The sequence below is a fragment of the Phyllostomus hastatus genome, unplaced genomic scaffold (genome assembly GCF_019186645.2).
Source record: "Phyllostomus hastatus isolate PE091 unplaced genomic scaffold, TTU_PhHast_1.1 phas_contig_348, whole genome shotgun sequence".
Lineage (NCBI taxonomy): Eukaryota > Metazoa > Chordata > Mammalia > Chiroptera > Phyllostomidae > Phyllostomus > Phyllostomus hastatus.
Window position 1 is genome coordinate 466,350 of NW_025333860.1, and position 19,954 is coordinate 486,303.

General features: G+C 41.1%; 2 protein-coding genes and 1 pseudogene across 5 annotated transcripts in view; 2 read left to right on the top strand and 1 right to left on the bottom strand.

Annotated features, from left to right (window-relative positions):
- Positions 1 to 873: 873 nt before the first annotated feature.
- On the top strand, positions 874 to 5,009 carry LOC123820415 (annotated as a pseudogene).
- A 7,089-nt stretch (positions 5,010 to 12,098) lies between these two features.
- OXA1L (OXA1L mitochondrial inner membrane protein) lies at positions 12,099 to 17,932 on the top strand. 3 transcript variants are annotated; one of them, XM_045841107.1, is made up of 10 exons: positions 12,099 to 12,213; positions 12,611 to 12,772; positions 13,483 to 13,696; positions 15,934 to 16,077; positions 16,339 to 16,424; positions 16,609 to 16,773; positions 16,923 to 17,027; positions 17,117 to 17,279; positions 17,368 to 17,448; positions 17,527 to 17,932. In XM_045841107.1, the coding sequence occupies exons 1-10, from the start codon at positions 12,151 to 12,153 to the stop codon at positions 17,652 to 17,654; spliced, it is 1,311 nt and encodes a 436-aa protein (XP_045697063.1). In that variant the 5' UTR covers positions 12,099 to 12,150; the 3' UTR covers positions 17,655 to 17,932. The 3 variants fall into 3 exon arrangements, with proteins under 3 accessions (XP_045697063.1, XP_045697064.1, XP_045697065.1); XM_045841108.1 differs by having other exon boundaries at positions 17,165 to 17,279; XM_045841109.1 differs by lacking the exon at positions 16,923 to 17,027 and having other exon boundaries at positions 17,165 to 17,279.
- A 434-nt stretch (positions 17,933 to 18,366) lies between these two features.
- SLC7A7 (solute carrier family 7 member 7) overlaps positions 18,367 to 19,954 on the bottom strand; it is a 34,188-nt gene continuing 32,600 nt past the window's right edge. For both annotated transcript variants that reach the window (XM_045841106.1, XM_045841104.1), the window contains exons 9-11: positions 19,504 to 19,653; positions 19,121 to 19,304; positions 18,367 to 18,894 (exon numbers count right to left, since the gene is read on the bottom strand). In XM_045841106.1, the coding sequence (XP_045697062.1) occupies positions 18,788 to 18,894; positions 19,121 to 19,304; positions 19,504 to 19,653 (441 nt within the window). In that variant the 3' untranslated portion in view covers positions 18,367 to 18,787. The remainder of the gene's footprint in view (positions 18,895 to 19,120; positions 19,305 to 19,503; positions 19,654 to 19,954) is intronic.

Sequence of the window (19,954 nt, forward strand, 5' to 3'; positions counted from 1 at the left end):
TGCTGGGCTTAGAGGTGCTTGGAAGACACTATGCTGCAAACTGAGGCCAGCTACCACTAGTGCCAGGCTTGGGGCCACTTAGCAAGAGGTACAAGATGTGCCAAGGCCATCCACTGCTTGTTTGGGGTTGGAGGACCTTTAGGAGATCTTAGGAAGGTCTGCAGCTGGGCCAAGGCTGGCTGTTTGTAAGAAACAGCAGCTGAAAGTAGTTCAAACCAGTGTGACAGGGTCTCAGGGAATCACCAGGGTGGGGGCAAGCAGTGATAGCCAGGCTGATGGAGACTGTGATTTGGATGGGGGGAGGCCTCAACAAAGGAGCAATGGTACCTACCAGCACTTGTTTCACAGGGAGAGCTGCCCCTCAAGTCCTTGCTCTGAAGCCAGACAATTCAGTCCCTCCCCATATGTCCTGGTGCTTTTCAAGCTGCTGTCCCTTTACTGGAGCTTAGGGCAAGTGTTGTGAGAGTGATTCTGTGCTGGGGCCTTTAAGAAGATGCCTTGGTCTATAGCAGCCCTTTATGTCACCCAGACAAAATCTCAGCTGATTTTCACAGTCAGATGCTATAGGAGCAGCTCCTCTTCCTGGCACTCTTGCTGTGGGCTGGACAGCCTTGTGTGGGGCTGAGACCCCTCTCTCCTCAGGGGAGACCTCTGCAGCCAAGATACCTCTCTTGATTCTTTTTTCTTTATCTCTCCCAAGGACATTTTTCTGGACTTTTTTTTTATTGCTTTTAGATAGAAAGAAGGGAGAGAGAGAGAGAGAGAAACATCAGTGTGAGAGAGGAACATTGATTGGTTGCCTTCTCATATGTGCTCCAACTGGGATCAAACATGCCTACTGAGTATATGCCCTGACCAGGAATGGAACACACAATGACCTTTAGGTCTGTGGGACAATGCTCCAACCAACTGAGACACACTGACCAGAGCATCCCTCCTGATTCTTAACCAGCCTGTTTTGCATCTCTGCTTGTTTTACCAGTCTCAACATGGCCTCTTTTTTTATACCCGTAGTTACAGGAGTTTTGTTCAACTAGTCTTTGGGTGGTTCTCAAAGGTGGTTGGTTATTCTATAATTTAGTTGTAATTTTGATGTGATTGTGGGAGGAGGAAAGTACAGCCTTTACCTACTCTGCCATCTTGACTGGGACCACTCTAAAATAATGTATCTTTTGAAAGGAAGGCTAAATAAGATTATTGATATCACACTGTCTATCCAAAGTGGCTTTTCATTCATTACAGAGTGCTTTTTATTGCCTAGAACAGTGCCAGGTACATAACACGCCCTCAGCGAATGTTTTGTTAAATAAATATTGAATGAATATATGGTCTTTCGCATGGTTCTGTGGCAGGAATTATTTATTAACAACATAGTTAAGTCTGATTTTTAAGTTAATAAATTCCTGCAGACTACATTTTTTAAAAAGATTTCCTAACTAATCATGATTAAGCATTTTGCATAGGGAGAAATCACCCATGTATAATTTAAGGTGACAAAATTACATATAGATATAAAGGACACATGGACAAAAACTAGGAGGGGTAGAAATGGCAGGGAGGTGGGGAGGGATGGGTGGATGGGCTGAGATGGGAGTAAAAGACAGAAAACTGTACTTGAAAAACAATTAAAATAAAATAAAATAAAAAATAAATTACAGTCTTCCAGCCAAGATGGAGGCATAGGTAGACACACTGTGCCTCCCCACACAACCAAAATAAGGACAACAACAATTTAAAAACAACAACCAGAAATGACAGAAAATTGATCTGTATGGAAGTCCGACAACCAAGGAGTTAAAATAGACACATTCATCCAGACCAGTAGGCGGGGCAGAGTTGGGCGGCAGGACAGAGAGGAGTCGCATCAAAAGAAGCTGTGGCACCGGGCACACAAGGTGGAAGCAGGCAGACCCTGGAAGCTCAGGCAGCGGCTGGCAGACCCTGGGCACAGGGTGGCTATGGGCAGACCCAACAAGGCGGCGATTGTGAAGCGAGGCACTATGTGCAAGGCAGCTGGCTGACCAGGCAGTCCCACATTTGCACACAGATAAACCAGACGAGGCTGGGGAGTGAGACAGACCATGCAACCCAGAGTCCCAGCGCCAGGAAATAAAGCCTCAAGGCACCAATTGGGGACACCTGTGGGGTTGAGGCAACAGGGATAGACTCCCAGCCTCATGGGAGAGTTCACTGGAGAGACCCACAGGGTTCTAGAACATGCACAAGCCCACCCACACAGGAATCAGCACCAGAAAGGCCCAGTCTGTGTGGGGGAAGCAGTGGAAGAGATTGAAATCTGACAGAGAATGGAGCAAGCGCCATTGTTCCCTCTCAGACTCTGCCCTCACATACAGCATCACAACCCAGCGATTGAGTTGCCCCGCCCTGGTGAACATCTAAGGCTCCGCCCCTCATACATAACAGGCGCAACAAGACAAAAAAAATGGCCCAAATGGAAGAACAGATCAAAGCTCTACAGCAAATGCAACTAAGCGACCAAGAGATGGCCAACCTATCAGGTGCACAGTTCAAAGCACTGGTGATCAGGATGCTCACAGAATTAATTGAATTTGGTTGCAAATTAGATGGAAAAATGAAGGCTATGCTAAGTGAATTGAAGGAAAATGCACAAAGAACCAACAGTGATGGGAAGAAAATTGGGACTCAAATCAATGGTTTGGAGCAGAAGGAAGAAAGAAACAACCACACAGAAAAGAATGAAGAAATAAGAATTCAAAAAAATGAGAAGAGGTTTAGGAACTTCCAGGACATCTTTAAACATTCCAACATCCAAATTATAGGGGTACCAGAAGGAGAAGAGGAAGAGCAACAAGTAGAAAAGTTATCTGAACAAATAATAAAGGAGAACTTCCCCAATCTGGCAAAGGGAATAGACTTCCAGAAAGTCTAGGAAGCTCAGAGAGTCCCAAAGAAGTTGGACCCGAGGAGAAACACACCAAGGCACATCACTATTACATTAGCCAAGATAAAAATGAAGGAGAGAATCCTAGAAGCAGCGAGAGATAAGGAGAAGGTTACCTACAAAGGAGTTCCCATCAGACTGTCAGCTGATTTCTCAAAAGAGACCTTACAGGCAAGAAGGGGCTGGAAAGAAGTACTCCAGGTCATGAAAGGAAAGGACCTACATCCAAGATTGCTCTATCCAGCAAAGCTTTCATTTAGAATGGAAGGGCAGATAAAGTGCTTCTCAGATAAGGTCAAGTTAAAGGAGTTCATCATCACCAAGCCCTTATTATATGAAATGTTAAAGGGACTTATCTAAAAAAAAAAAGAAGATAAAAAACATGTATAGTAAAATGACAGCAAACTCACAATTATTAACAACCACACCTAAAACAAAAGCAAACTACACAAACAACTAGAACAGAAACAGAACCACAGAAACAGAGATCACATGGATGGTTAGCAACAGGGGAGTGGGAGGAGGAGAGAGGGGGGAAAGGTATGAAGAATAAGTAGCATAGATGGTAAGTAGAAAATAGACAGGGGGAGGGTAAGAATAGTATGGGAAATGTAGAAGCCAAGAAGTTATAAGTATGACACATGGACATGAACTAAAGGGGGGGAATGTGCATGGGAGGGGGTGTGCAGGGTGGAGGGGAATGAAGGGGGGGGTAATGGGACAACTGTAATAGCATAATCAATAAAATATATTTTAAAAATTACATATAGGCATTTAATATAGAGACATGATATAATAAACAATGAAATGCATATTTGGAGTCTCTCCAAATAAAGTTTTTTGCAAAAAAGCAATATTGTTTTGCTTTATTGTTCACTCTGCCTGTAATGCCATACCATTTTCTTTATCTATCTCTGTATCTATTAACAAAGGCCAAGATTAAAAATGTTTTCCTCCATGTTCTCTGGAGTTCTCTTAGTTAGAAATAATGTCTCTCTCCTCAGAACTCCCAAAGCACTTTAGTTGCATCTGTCATAAGGCACCAAAGAATGAATATTCATGCTAAGTTAAAAAGTAAAAGATTATCCAGAAAACTAAGCTTTTTAAGCTTTTTCTCTTGAAATATACAGAAAACTGAAGCAAGTGTACTATTTCAAAAGTGATCTATAAAATGTTCCACTTATAAATCAAATTTATTGATGTATAACACATAAAATGTGCCCATTTAAGTCAATAGTTTATTGAATTTTGATAAATGTATTTACCTATGTTACCACCACTACAGCCAAGATATAGAATATTGCAAAACCTCTCTGCTTTCCCACTGGGGTTCTCCTCCTGCTGTACCTCCACCCCACCCTCCTTGACCCCTCACCTGGCTTTTTTCTCCTCAGACTGCCTTCAGCCCACAAGCCTACCTGCAACCCCAGTGTCCTGATTAGTGATGATGAACCAGGATATGACTTATGTTTACTTAGGATACCTAATCATTACATTGATGATTTTGAAAAGGTGTTTATTCCTCATGGACTAATTTTAGACAGGACCCGACAGCTTGCTCTAGATGTGATGGAAGAGATATTAGGCCACCACTTGGTAGCCCTCTGCATGTTCAAGGGAGTGCTGTAAATTCTTTGCTGACCTACTGGATTACATCAAAGCACAGAACAAATATAGTGATAGATCCATTCCTATGACTATAGATTTTACCAGACTGAAGACCTACTACAATGACAGTCAACAGGGACATAAAAGTGACTGGTGGAGATTTTCTCTGCACTTAAACTGGAAAGAATGTGTTGACTGTTGAAGATGTAACACTGGTGAAACAATGCAAACCTTGCTTTTCTTGATCAAGCAACATAATCTGAAGATGGTCAAGGTCTCAAGCTTGCTGGTAGAAAGAACCCCTCCAAGTACTGGATATAGACCAGACTTTGTTGGATTTCAAATTCCAAACAAGTTTGTTGTAGGATATGCCCTTGGTTATAATGAATACTTCAGAGGTTTCAATCATGTTTGTGTTATTAGTGAAACTGGAAAAGCAAAATACAAAGCCCACGTCAAGAGTTCAAGTTGGGTTTGAAAACACCTGGAAGCCCAGTAAATTGTGCCCTCGCTGGTGTGGCTCAGTGGATTGAGTGCCAGCCTGTAAACCAAAATGTTGCCAGTTCGATTCCCAGTTAGGGCATATGCCTGGGTTTGGGGCCAGGTCCCCAGTTGGAAGTGTGTGAGAGGCAACAGAGCCATGTATCTCTTGCACATTGATGTTTCTCTCCTCTCTTTCTCCTTCCCTTCCCCTTCTCTAAAAATAAATAAATAAAATCATTTTTAAAGTCCCCAGTAAAGTTATCAAATGTTCTAGTTCTATGGTCAGCTAATTGTATGTATCTTCTAAGAATTTTATCTGTTTTGTATTTTAGAAATGTCAATTGCTGGGTTCCTGGACTCCTTATTTGCACTATGAGCCTAAAGACTATCGGTTCCCTTTGGGTGGATTGTTATTTGACTTGCAAATGAAAAATCTCTTAAATCACACCACTATTGAATGAAAATATTTAAATTGAATCTATAAGAAACATTTAAAGAGAAGATATATTCTATCATTAGTATTTTACTTTTTACATATTCAGGAAATAAAAGTGATTGAATATTGCCAATTATACCACTGTGTGTTTATGAGTAAAAAACATTCAGTTTTAGTATCAGTGACAGCATCTAAGAGATATTGTTATGTCAGATAAACTCTATGTCCTGGAATCACTTTCATAGCACTTCAGTATTGTTAACTCTATTTTCCCACTCATTCGGGTTATTTCTGCTGCACCTTTGTCAACATTTTCCTTTAAATACAAATCAATAAATTTTTAAAAACTATTTTTAAAAAAGATATAGAATATTTACCCCCATGCCCCTCTGCAGTCTATTCTGCCCTCACCCATCCACTTGCAGCCCAAATCACTGATCTGCTTTCTGTCACTATATGTTAGCTTTACCGTTCTAGAACTTTGTGTAAATGGAATTGGACCGTGTATTCTTTGTGCCTGGCTTCTTTCAGTAAACATTGTGTTTTTGACATTCGCCCATCCTGTTGTGTGTATCAGTGATTCATTACTTTTATTGCTGAGTAGTATTCCATTGTATGAATATACTACAATTTATCTATTCACATACTGCTGAATATTTGAGTTGCTTTCAATTCCATGTTCTTAAGAATGAAGCTGTTGTGAACACTCATGTATGTCTTTTTGAGAACATATATTTTCATTTCTCTTGAATAAATACCTAAGAGGGGGATTGCTTGGTTATATCATGTACATTTAATTTTATAGGAATCTGCCAAAGAATTGTACTATTCCTCATTCCTACAAGGCTATACATCAAAATTACAACTAAATTATGCACCTACTCACCAATACTTAGTATTGTCAGTCCATTACCTGGTAATTTCCACAGTCCTGGCAGATGTATAGGGGTAAATCATTGTAGTTTTATTTTGCATTTTCTTGATGACTAATGATAGTGAGCCTCTCTTTATGTGATGTTTGGCTATTTCTTCTGGTATCTACTTTTGTGAAATGCCTGTTTATAACATTTTCCCATTTTCATTGGGTAGGTCTGTTTTTAATTATTGAGTTGTAAGAAAATTAATTTATATATTCTAGACACAAATCATTTGTCAGATATATATTGTGATTATTTTCCTCCCAGTCAGTGATTGCCTTTTACCAAATTTTCTAATAGTATATTTGAAAGAACAATAGGTTTTTAATTTTGATGAAGTCCTATTTATCATATTTTTCTTTTATGACTAGTGATGTTTTCTGTCTTGTCTAGAAAACCTTTGCCTATTCCTAAGGTTTTGTGTTTTCTTCTACAAAAAAATTATAGTTTTAGCTTTAAGTTGAAGATTATGATCCATTCCAACTTTTTATACATAAAATAAGCTAAGAGTTGAGGGTTGAATTTTTTATAGCGATATCTAGTTATTCCAGCACCATTTATTTCCTTTTATTTTCCCTTTGAACTCCCTCAACACTTTTATTGAAATAAATTATCTTTGTGTGGATTTATTTCTGGAAACCATTCTGTTCCTTTGACCTAAATGTCTATTCTTACATCAGTAACACTGTCTTGATTGTTATTGCTTTATAGAAAATCTTGAAATCATTTACTGTAAGTCTTCCAGTTTTGTTCTTCTTTTTCAAAAACATTTTGTCTGTTCTAGGTCTTTTACATTTTTTGTATTCCATATTTTTTGAACTATAAGGCACACCCCCTAAATCTGGGAGGGAAATGGGGGTGCATCTTATAATCTGAATGCAGCTTGCCTGGTTCACTGCGGGGTGGGTGGTAGAGCAGGGTCACAGGTTATTAAATATTTTACCAAATTTTTACTTCAAAATTTTTTCCCAATTCTCTTCCTCTAAAACCTAGGTGCATCTTATGGTCCTAAAAATATGGTAAATGTATTAATTACTTGTCAATTTCTATTAAAATGCCAGGATTTTTATCAAAATTGCTGTAAATCATTTTTAGAAGAACTAACATCTGAACAATATTGAGTTTTACAATCCATGAATAAGGTGTATCTCTCCATTTAATTAGGTCTTTTATGTTTTCTCTCAGTAATGTTTGAGAGCTTTCAGTGTACAAGTCTCATGTATATTTTGTCAAATTTACTATTAAATATTTCTTGATTTTGATGCTCTTGTAAATAGTTCTTTTTAATTTTCCAGTTGTTCATTGTTAGTGTATAGAAATATAGTTGATTTTTGTATGCTGACCTTGTATCCTATAACCTTGCTAAATTTACACATTCTAGTAGAATTTTTTGTGTACTCCTCAGAACTTTCCCCCAACTTCATTGACATATAGTTGACATATATAATTAGTAAGTTTAAGGCATATGTTCAGTTAATTATTGTATTATTTTCCATATGGACAACTGTAAACCTATTTTTGCCCCATCCCGTACATGACTATTGCAAAATAATTACTACAATAAGGTTACTTAACACATCCATCATCTACCTCACATTATTACAGTGTGTGTCTGTGTCTCTGTGTGTGTGTGTGTCTGTGTATTGAGAACTTTTCCCAGTTTTATTAAGATGTAATTGTGTCCAGTGGTGGGGCAAAGGCTTGATGGTCAGCATAATAAGAAGGTATCTTCAGACTAAAGAGCAATGCCAGCAACTCCACAGAATATATCAGAATGTATTAAAGGGTAATTTACTTACAGGGATGTAGGGTCAGAGCAGACAGATAGCCCAACAGTTCTGTGCAAACCATTCTCTACTAACAGACCCTTGTTGCAGTATTTTTTTTATTTTTACTGAATTTATTGGGGTGACATTGTTAATAAAATTTTATATAGGTTTCAAGTGCACAATTTTGTAGTACATCAGCTATAAATGGTGTTGTGTATTCACCACCCCAAGTCAGGTCTCCATCATCATGTATCCTACCTTTACCCTTTCTATCTCCCCCCACATCCTTTCCCGTCTAGTAATCACCATACTGTTGTCTGCGTCTATAAGGGTTTTTTTTTTCTTTGCTTAATCCCCTCATTTTTTTCACCCAGCCCCCATCACAGTAATTTACTATTTTTATAGTGTAACTCAGTTACCAATTATTGACAAGACAATGGGACAAAAATGCAGTATTCGTACACACCACATGCCATACCTCCTGGTGGTTTTGTGGCAGATGATTGTTTATAATCATTACTGTCATTTGATATTTATCACCGTTGTCATGCCATTCCAGCCATTACTAACAAAAATACTTATGGCTGTATTTTATAGAACACAGATAATCATCAACAAAGAAGGCTTTAATATGCTTGCTAAGTACAGTGAGGCTGGTCAAAGATTACAGCATGAAAGAAATTTAGAATGCAGAGATGGAGTTAGTTTTGTTCACATCTACATCCACACAAATTGACACATGGTACTGCATAAGTTTAAGGTGTACAGCATAATGACTTGACTTACATATATCATGAAATGATTATCACATAAGTTTTAGTTAATGTCCATCAGCTCATATAGATACCAAAAAAATTTTTTTCTTTGTAATAACTCTTAGGATTTACTCTCTTAACAACTTTCAAATATACCATACAGCAGTGTTAACTATAGTCATCGTAGTGTACATCACATCCCCAGTACTTATTTAAGTACAACTGAAGTCTGTACTTTTTTTTAAATTTTTTATTCTATTACAGTTGTCCCAACTTTTTTTCCCTTTTGCCTCCCTCCACCCAGCCCACTCCCCTCTCCCACCTTCAATCCCCTCTCTGTTGTCCAAATCCATGAGTCAGTCATACATGTTCTTTGACTAATCCATCCTCCTCCCTTCTGCAACTATCAGTCTGTTCCATGTCTCTGGTTCTATTTTTCTCCTTAGTTTATTTTGTTATTAGATTCCAGTTATAAGTGAGATCATATAGTATTTGTCTTTTGCCAACTGGCTTATTTCACTTACCATAATAGTCTCCAGTTCCATCCATGCTGTTACAAAAGGTAGGAGTTCCTTCTTTCTTTCTGCCGCATAGTAATCCATTGTGTAAACGTACCACAGTTTTTTGATCCATTCATCTACTGATGGGCACTTAGGCTGTTTCCAACATTTGGCTATTGTAAATAGTGCCAATATGAACATAGGGGTGCATAAGTTCTTTTGAATTGGTGTTTCAGGGTTCTTACGGTATCACTTGGTCATAAGGCAGTTCCATTTTTTTATTTTTCAAAGAAATTCCATACTGTTTTCCACAGTGGTTGCATCAGTCTGCATTCCCACCAACAGTGTACTACGGCTCCCTTTTCTCCACTTGTTGTTCCCTTGCCAGCACTTGTTGTTTACTGATTTATTGATGACAGCCATTTTGATAGGTGTGAGGTGACATCTCATTGTGGTTTCAATTTGCATATCTCTGATGGCTAGTGATGTTGAGCATTTTTTCATGTCTATGCACCATCTCTACATCCTCCTTGAAAAAGTGTCAATTCAGATCCTTCGCCCAATTTTTAATTGGATTGTTTGTCTTCCTGGCATTGAGTCATATGAGTTCTTTAGATATTTTGGAAGTTAAATCCTTCTCTGATGTCTCATTGGCAAATATGTTCCCCCATACAGTCAGTTCCCTTTTCACTTTGAAGATGGTTTCTTTAGCCATGCCAAAACTTTTAAATTTTATATAGTCCCATTTGTTTATTTGTTCCTTTATTTCCCTGCCCAAAGAAATATATCTGTAAAAATATTGCTACATGGAATGTCTGAAATTTTATTGCCTATGTTTTCCACTAGGACTTTAATGGTATCACAACTTATATTTAAGTCATTTATCCATCTTGAGTTATTGGCAATTTGTACCTTTCAACCACCTTCAACCAATTCCCCTACTCCCAACCCCTGTGACAACCACAAATCTGATCTCTTTTTATGTGAGTTTGGTAATTTTTTTTAGAGACCACATGTAAGTGAGATCATACAGTGATTTTCTTTCTCTTACTTCACTTAGCATAACACTATCCAGGTCCAGCCATGTTATCGCAAATGGCAGGACTTCCATCTTTTTATAGTTGAATTGTATCTCTTTTTTTTAAATATTTTATTTATTTATTTTAAAGAGAGGGGAAGGAAAGGATAAAGTCAGGGAGAGAAACATAGATGTAAGAAACATTGACTGGTTGCTTCTCATACACACCCCAACCAGGAGGGAACCTACAACCCAGCCATTTGCCCTGACCAGGATTGTACCAGCAACCTTTCACTTTACAGGATGACACCCACCAACTGAGCCATACCGGTCAGGGCAATATATATACCACATTTCTTACTCACTTACCATGGATGGCTACTTAGATTGTTTCCATGTCTTAGCTATCGTAGATAGTGGTGCTGTGAACACAGGTATATAGATATCTCATAAATACAGTGCTTTTTTTTCTTGGAAGAAAATTAAATCCATATTCCCAGAAGTGAAATTGCTGGATCATGTAGTAGCTGTACTTCCAGTTTTTTAAATACTCTCCATATTATTTTCTATAGTAGCTTTACAAGGCTGTACAAGGGTGCAAACGCTGGGAGATATGATTTATTGGGGGCCACCAAAGTAACTACCACAGAATAGTTACATTTTTCCCAAGTGTAATACCTATGTATTTGTCTTTTCAAGTAACCAAAAAAGCTTATTTAAAATAGTTTCCAACATGTAATAGGCCACACTCCTAATTATTACTAAATCTATAGTCTCTTTCTTTGCCTATTATTTTTATTTGTCAGCTATGTTCATAACCATTCTAAAATAGCAATGATTGAAATCATTTCAAGCTATTGTATCTTTCCCAAAATGTTCTGTACTTTGTCATTCAAAACGCACTTTGTAGTTGAAAGACTTTGTAGGGGTTCAAATATAATCAACTTTCACCTTTCTGAGCTGTACTTTCTTCTTTGGAGGAAAGTAACTTCCCCTCATATATCTTTAGGAATGCTATCAACTTCAAGAAACAAAACACCCAAGCAACAGACATAAGAGTAAAGACTTTTAATTATTTTACACAACAAGGTCTAGAGATAGGTGGTTTCCAGCTTGATGCAGCAGCTCAATGACATCACATCACCAAGTATGCAGGGGTTTTCTATCTTTCCATACAACCACCTGCAACACATTAGCTTTTCATCTTTAGATTTGTCACCTTAGTCATAAGATGCTCCTCACGCAACTCCACTAAGGAAGGAAAAAGGGAAGATGGAACCTCCCTTAAAGCACTGTCTTTCACCTGAAAGGTAATTTTTTACTAGAAGCTGCCTTTCTTCAATTCCTGTCAGACTCCGGACTACCCTCAAATTGCACTGGATCTGCGACTACAGTATTATCTAGCAATAAGAATCAAGTATCACTGGGCAAGAAAAAAGAAATCCACGCCAAGCATAGCCAAGACTGTCCTGAGGCTTTAGACACGTAACAAAACTCTCCAGTTTGTGGCCACTTAGGCGGCTCTTAAATCTTTTAAAAACACTCTCTCTCTGCAGGATCTTGTAAATACGGACCTTAGCGTCTTCTTACCCACTTCAAACATGGCTTCCAAGCCTCCTTTACCACCTTGATCAGATCTAGACGACAGCGCAGGCTTCATGCCCATTTCCAAAAGGGCCTCCTCCCGCGAGACTGCAGTTCTGAGTGCGCAGACGCAAAGGAAAGTCCTCTTCCCGTCAAAATGGCGGTGGTATTCCTGTGCGGGCGCAGGGAGCTTCTCCGCCTGCTACGGCCCCAGCGTCAGGTAAGGCTGCGCCAGGGCTAATGTCGAGATGCTGCCGTATCCCTGTGACCCCAGCCAGGGTCCCCTCGTTCTGGAGTCGTGAGCAGACGCTTACCTGCTCACCGAAACCTTCCCATGACCTCGGGTCCCGTGAGGACACAGAAGGGTTACCTTCTTCGACCCCGCGGGCTCAGCGGCCTCGTATCTGTCTGTTCCTGGAACAGGCTTCACCCCTGCCAAGGGAACCTCAGCCTCCACTTTTGGGCCCCGGGGTGGGCCTGCAGTAGATCAGCATGCCTTAGGGCCAGCCTTCTGCGCGGGCTGCCTGCTTCTTGCGGAGGAGGGGGCGGGAAGAATGGGCGTAATACGCGACTTATACTCTCGATGAAAGAGCTTCATCCTCCTTTTCTGCGCGCAGTTTCATAGCGTCGCAGGGCCCTCTCAGTTGCCCCGGAAACCGCGGACAGTTGGGGTCCTATTCCCAGTCGGCTGGTGCTGCGGGCGCCCACGCTATGCCCTCCTCGCGGCCCCTTGCCCGCGCGGCTTCAGTATTTCTGCGATCTCGTTTGCAGAAGCCCAGGTAAGACGCCTTTCGTCCCTGCAGTGTTAGAAGCGGTGCTTCTTGGTTGATTTTTTTGTTTTTATTCTGTTTTGACTATGGGGAAATGGAATGTGGGGGAGAGTTCTTATCCGCACTCCATACAGTTCCCCAGAATGCTAGCATTTTTGCTTGGAATAGATTTTCAGATCAGTTGGAATGATTGAGGAGAGAATTATGTTACATACATACCATTGTTTCCCAGAGTGGGGCCAAGCCACTGATGGTGATATGAAGTGTGATTCCAGGGGTGTGTGTGTGTGTGTGTGTGTGTGTATTAGAAAACATGTGACTTTTACATCATTTACCTGATTTCATGGCTATTGATATTTCTTAAGATTAGGCCAAGTAGATATTTTGTCTTCAAAACTGAGTTGTTTTAAGGAAAATTATGAGTATAACAGTTTGAGTGTGTGCATGCCAGTGACACTCACAATGCCTGAAGTTTGGAAAACACTGATACAAGAAATAACTTTAATGAAGTCTTACTATAAACAAGTGAGTTATTTTCCTCCTTTGGGGGCAAAATAAAATGTCCTTTTTAAGAGCTGAGTTCTGTGGATATGTAGGCTAACCTGGGAGAATGAGAAGTAGGGAGTCAAGGGAACAACCTAGTACTGGTTATCGTAAGGAGACCCTCAATTTCTGTGTCCCATACTGAATATTACACATTGCTTCCTTTTGCTGCACAGGTTCAGGCCCCTCCAGTCATTCCTGCAACTCCCTCACCCACAGCAATAACTGAAGTGGCTTCTGGAGAGACTGCAGATGTAGTCCAAGCTGCTGCAGAACAGACCTTCAGTGAACTAGGGCTGGGGTCATACACCCCGGTGGGATTGATCCAGAACCTCCTGGAATTTATGCATGTTAACATAGGCCTACCTTGGTGGGGGGCCATTGCTGCATGTAAGAGGAATGCATCCTGGACAAGGGTAGAGGAAATGGGGAACTGGAGACAGAACTTTAAAGAATGCAATTTTGTGAGGATATCAGGAAATAGTTGCAGAAGATTAAGGGGTCAGAGAAAACATGATTCAAATGAGGGGTAAACAGTCATTATACATATATGCACTCTACCTGTATTTCCTAAAGGACTTGTAAAATCACTAGAACATCTGCAATTCAAAAAATGTAAATATTTGAATGTGAGCATGGGGTTAGAATAAGGGGACCTTGTTAGCAATGATGAAGCTTCCCTGGGTTAGGAGAGAAGGTCTGGTCAAGCACTTCAACCCAAAATTGGGAAGACACTCTCTCGCATTGCTCCTCTTATAGGCTAAAACTGTGCTTCAAATTCTGTATCTTCCTACACCGTGCTCCAGCAATCATCCCTCATCTCCCTGTGTCTTCAGCTTCTCCCTTTTACTGCCCTAGTCTGAACGTACAAACATGCTCAAGCATATCATGTGCTTGCAGGAAAATCTTTTTCCCTTTATCCTTAGTTCATCATTAACTATTCTTCTGTCTCTCCCTCCTTCACAGCTGTGGTGTTGTTGGGTTTGTTTGGTTGATTGGTTGGTTTTTGTTTTTGTTTTTTTAATTCTCACCAGAGGATACTTTTTCATTGCTTTTAGAAAGAGAGGAAGGGAGAGAGAGAAACATCAATTGGTTGCCTCCCACACACACCCAGACATGGGGTTGTATGTGCCCAGACCAGGGTTCAAACCCACAACCTGCATATGTGCCCTGACCAGGAATCAAACCTGCAACCTTTTGGTTAAGCTAAGGGATGATGCCCCAACCAACTGGGCCAAACCAGCCATGACTCATACCTGTTATTTAAAGGAATATTCTGTATCCAATGGACTTGCTTCTTTCTTTCTACTCTTTGACCCTCAGCAATCTAACTTTTACTAGTACCACTTTATTCTGCCAGTCACATCATTGCTAAATCCACTTTTCTTTTTATACTTCATCTTTCTGTGTTAGACACTTTAGATTTTGAGAAATATTTCTTGGCTTTTATGACAGTCTTCTGATTTTCTTCCTGTCTTTTTTTAAAGGAACCTTGATTGGTTGCCTATGGTATGTGCCTAGACTGGGGATCATACCCACATCCTAGGCATGTGCCATGACTGGCAATCAAACCCATAACCTTTTGGTTACAGGATGATGCTCCTCCATCCAACTGAGCCACACCAGCCAGGGCTCTTCCTGTCTTTCTGACCACACTTTTCCCATCTCCATTGCCCAGTACCTTACCTACTCCAGAATACCAGTGCTGGTATTCTGGGTTCCATCTTTTGCTCCCCTCTTTCCACTGCACACCATCCATCATTATGTTGGTAAAGCCTAAACCTATATCTCCCCTCAGCCCCCATCTCTTTTTAGCCTACACTCACTTGTCTATAGATACCATAAGTTAAATATTTGTTGGAATGATCAGGAAATATGAAGTGTAATGAAAGAAATAGGAAAGAGCCATGGCTGGTGTGCACAGTGGATTGAGTGCTGGCCTGTGAACCAAAAGGTTCAATTCCCAGTCAGGGCACATGCCTGAGTTATGGGTCAGGTCCCCAGTAGGGGGCGTGCAAGAGGCGACTACACATTAATGTTTCTCGCCCTCTCTTCCTTTCCCTCTCTCTAAAATTTAAAAATCTTAGGGGGCAGGAAAGAAATAAGGAGGAGCTTAAGCAGTAGGACATCATATTACCTCCTGGTTTAGAGGTTTCTGAGTCAGAAGGTTTCAAACTTTATACCTGGGAACCCAAGAGTTCTCGAAGGGTACCTCTGAGCAGAGCAAAGGCCAGAACTTAATCCTATAGCCAGGTTATTTTTATCCATTAAAATATAAGTATATTAGGACTACACTTAAGAGTTTGGGGGACAAGGAATGTTCCATTGATGATAGAAAAGTTTGCAAACCATTGATCTAGAAAAGTAACTTCTATCACCTTTTGTTCAAGGAAACAAATGAGACTCCTGGTTAATTGCTTAGAGAAATTAGTATTAGACTGTTGTGATGGTAAAGCAGAGGACTGAGCCTTGAAGAAACTAACTCCTACTCCTACCCTTTGTTTTGGGCCCCTTGGGTATGAGTCACAGTGTGGGAAAAACTAGAATAAGAGAAAACCTAAAAATCTTCAACCTTCTAGCTGCTGAACTGCTTTAATTTTACTCCAATCCTAGTGTGTATTTTCCAGGTACAGTCTTTGCCCGCTGCCTGGTGTTTCCTCTCATTGTGAAGGGCCAACGAGAGGCAGCCAAAATCCACAACCACTTGCCACAGATCCAGAAGTTTTCCACTCGAGTCAGAGAGGCCAAGTTGGCGGGAGACCATGCTGAGTGTGAGTCAATTACAGAACGAGTGTGGGAGAGGGGCATATTTACACTTTTCCTGACATTCTGCTGATCGTCTAAGTCAGGAGTTGCTACTGTGGGGCACATCCTAAAGATTTGCCTGCTTCTTGGGCCATTAGGTGACTGTCCCTGATATGCTTCCAGTGACTGGCCAGGGTCAGTTAGAAATGTCATGGGCCAGTTAAGGAGGATGGTCACCTCCACCAATGTAACTGTCTGCCCAACCACTAATTTCCCTCGCTTTACAGTTTACAGGGCCTCCTCAGAGATGATGTCGTATCAGAAAAAGCATGATATTAAACTCTTCAAACCTCTCATTCTACCTCTGACTCAGGTAAGCAAAAACATTTACATTCTTATTTTATCCTGAACCTTCTGTTTCAGATTACCTTCTGTTTCCCATGCCCTAGACCCCCAAAAAGCAAGTGGTGGTAATATTATACATGGTTTTCAATAATGGTGTAACAAACTTGTCCACTCTGATAAGAGGTCCTGACACTGTTTATCCTGTGTAATAGGCACCGATCTTCATTTCCTTCTTCATTGCCTTGAGAGAAATGGCCAACCTTCCTGTGCCCAGCCTACAGACAGGTGGCCTCTGGTGGTTCCAGGATCTCACACTATCTGACCCCACCTACATATTGCCACTGGTAGTCACTGCTACAATGTGGGGTGTTCTTGAGGTAAGCCCAGGTTGGCCAAGTGCCAAGTCTGCGAAGTGAACTGGGATTAGGGCTATAATGGTTTCTCCCTAGAGAAGTAAGAGTCGAGTGATAAATACGAGCATAGTCACTAAAATTGCTACTCTTCCTCTGCCTTCCTCCCCCCCCAGCTAGGTGCTGAGACTGGTGTGCAAAGTGCTGACCTTCAATGGATGAGAAATGTTATGAGAGTGATGCCCCTGGCAGTCTTGCCCATAACAGTGCATTTTCCCTCGGTGGGTAATGATTTCCAGGCTGGCTTCAAGTCCTTCCAGCTAGCCCAGCAAGCTGACCAGGGATGAACCTTCTCTTCCTTCTCTTCCAGGCAGTGTTCGTGTATTGGTTCTCCTCAAATATGTTTTCCCTGGTCCAGGTGGCTTGCCTCCGGATTCCAGCTGTACGCACTGCACTTAAAATCCCCCAGCGTGTTGTGCATGACTCCAGCAAATTACCTCCACGAGAAAACTTCCTAAAGAGCTTCAGAAGAGGTAAGGTCCTATCCTCTGGGAATTAGGACCAGGGGAAAGTAGTCTAAAAACAAGCATGAGGTCAACTATCTTACTCTTTGTTATGTAGGCTGGAAGAATGCTGAAATTACCCATCAGCTACAAGAACGTGAACGGCGCATGCAGAATCACTTGGAGCTAGCAGCCAGGGGTAAATAATCCTTTCAGGCTAAATTCTGTCATTGTTTTTCCCTTTCCTTTATTCATTGAGCTTCTCTTCTTCCCCCAGGTCCCTTACGACAGACCTTCACCCACAACCCTTTGCTGCAACATGGGAAAAATCCCCCTCCCAACACCTCTAACAGCAGCAGTGACAAACCAAAGCCAAAGCAGCCCTGGCGAGACACACTTGGCTGAATTCTGTTACCTGCTCGTTCTGATGTTAACTCTGCCTTTCTAAAGACTTGGTCTTAGAACAAGATTCGATGTTGGGCCCTTGCCCCAGACTGAGAAACTGGGGCATGGAGATGTTCGTTTTAAACGTGGATTCCACTATAAACTCTTTCATCCAAGTTAAAGAGTACTGGGGAGCCAAGTGAGCTTCCCATCCATGGAATTAGTCAACCTCTGTACTATATGTTGCTTCCTGGTACTTATTAAATGGAGAGCTGGATTGTGTACTCCAGTGAGATAAAGAACAGGTCAGTGGTGATTGCTCTTGATGGCCCATGCTCTTTGGAAGTGTCTCAGTGTAGTGGCCTGGTGTCAAGAGCTTAGAGCCCCACCCTGTAGATGTGTGTTCAGCCACATTTACCTTACCAGTCATAGAGGGATGGCTGATGAATTGAGATTATATCTAAGTGAGTAACCATGTTCATTTACCCCAACATTACTTCTAAAATGTCCTTCAAAGATGTGCTCAAATTCAGAGTGGTAGTTTCTATCACTTAACAACCTTAACATTTCACTGCAGCAGCTTAGGTATAGAGATTGGTTGCATCAGCCTTTAGTAACTAGCTTGAGAGGGAAGAAATACTTGGACACTTTCAAGCATTAGATTGTTTTTAGCCTTCCTGCCAGGCTAATAAGAACTGCCCCAGAGACTATATAAAATGAAGTGACTCAAACCTTAGGAACATAAAACCCTTTTATTGTCCAGCACCTATACAGTTTCATGTCTCTGTAAAGGAGACAGGAAGTTTGGAGCATTATTGGCTCTTTTAAAGGAAATGAGTGGGTGGGCACACCCATGGGTGAATGAATATTTTAACACATGGGAATGTGCTCCTGGAACAAAAAAGCCCACACCTGACATGATCCTACCATGGTCTGCTTTATTATCCCTTTTTAAAAATCTGGAATAATATGTAGCAAAACAAATAAATTATAGTCTATCCCTCAAAAACCAAGTTCAAATGGTGAAGCTGCCTAGACCAGGCTTCTGGACAGCTGCCCCCAAAGAAGCAGGCTTTCCTTTTTCATTTCCTTGGCTCCAGCCAGTAGAAAACAAAAGGCCCCTGCTTTTCACTACTCAGGATTCTGGATGTTATTTAGTTAGACTTGGGATCTTGTTGCTTAGGCATCTGTCCTTCATCTTCCAAATCCATCTCTGCAGCAACTGACATACATAGGACCTGGAGGTGCCATGTGGCAGATGCTACAAAGAGAAGTTTGAATCAAAACTCAGAAGAGGTCAACTGGACTGAGTTAAAGTGGCAGTGAATGAGGTTGGGCCAGAGGAGACAATTCAGTTAAACTTTAAAGTTAACAACAGGAAGGGGCTATGGCAAAGGTGACTTGGGACAAGATTTGCAGAAAAGACAAAAATGGGGGGGGGGGAGAGGGTGGCATTAGCCAAGTCAACCTGACGATCCAAGTCTTACCCACAATCCTTCGGAGGCAATGAGGTCGTTTTTGTTCTGGCACTCTGATGATGAAGAAGTAAAAGGGCAAGCCTGAGAGAGCAATGCCAATGCCAATGAGGGAGTTGATGGTATCACTGTAAAGTGGAACGGCCACCAGGAAGATGGTGCAGCAACAGAAGACAATGGGGAAGAAAAGGCTGAGCTAAGGGCACAGAAGAAACAACTAGAAGTTAAACAGGTCAGGACTGACAGCCAAAATAACCCCACCTCCAATGAAGATCAGAGCACTGAGCTGCCTTCCCATTTCTTCCATCTCAGCACACTGCCACCAAAAGTCTGAATAAACCATCTCATAAGCATCTTCAAAACAGATGGAGCAGGTAGGTTAGAGGTTGAGTTACCTTGAGGGAACGAGGTCGATCAGGCTCCTTCCAACGCAGATAAAGCTGACCCACAATTGAGAGCCCCACAAAGAACCAGTAGCTGAAGCTATAGTAGTTGATGAGCTGGAAGATGTCCTCTACACACAAGTAGACCAATGCCATGATACCCTGTAAGCACAAGTCAGCTCTTCAGGCCCTTTGTTACTTAAGGATTTTCACTCCCTGTTACCAAATCCCTCCTCTTAAGTCCTCAGTCTCCCCATCTGTGTTTTTCTGTTCCCACCCTCTTTAGCACCTGAGTTTCAATACCTCATTCCTTTTCTCTTGGGTTGGTCAAAAGGTCTTTAGTTTTTTCTGTAAAGTAAAATACATTTTTCATTTTCACCAATCACTTTATTAACTTGGATATTTTGAGTATGTCCACTATCTCCCACTATTGGCTTCTGGTGGGTAGAGGCCAGGGGTGCTG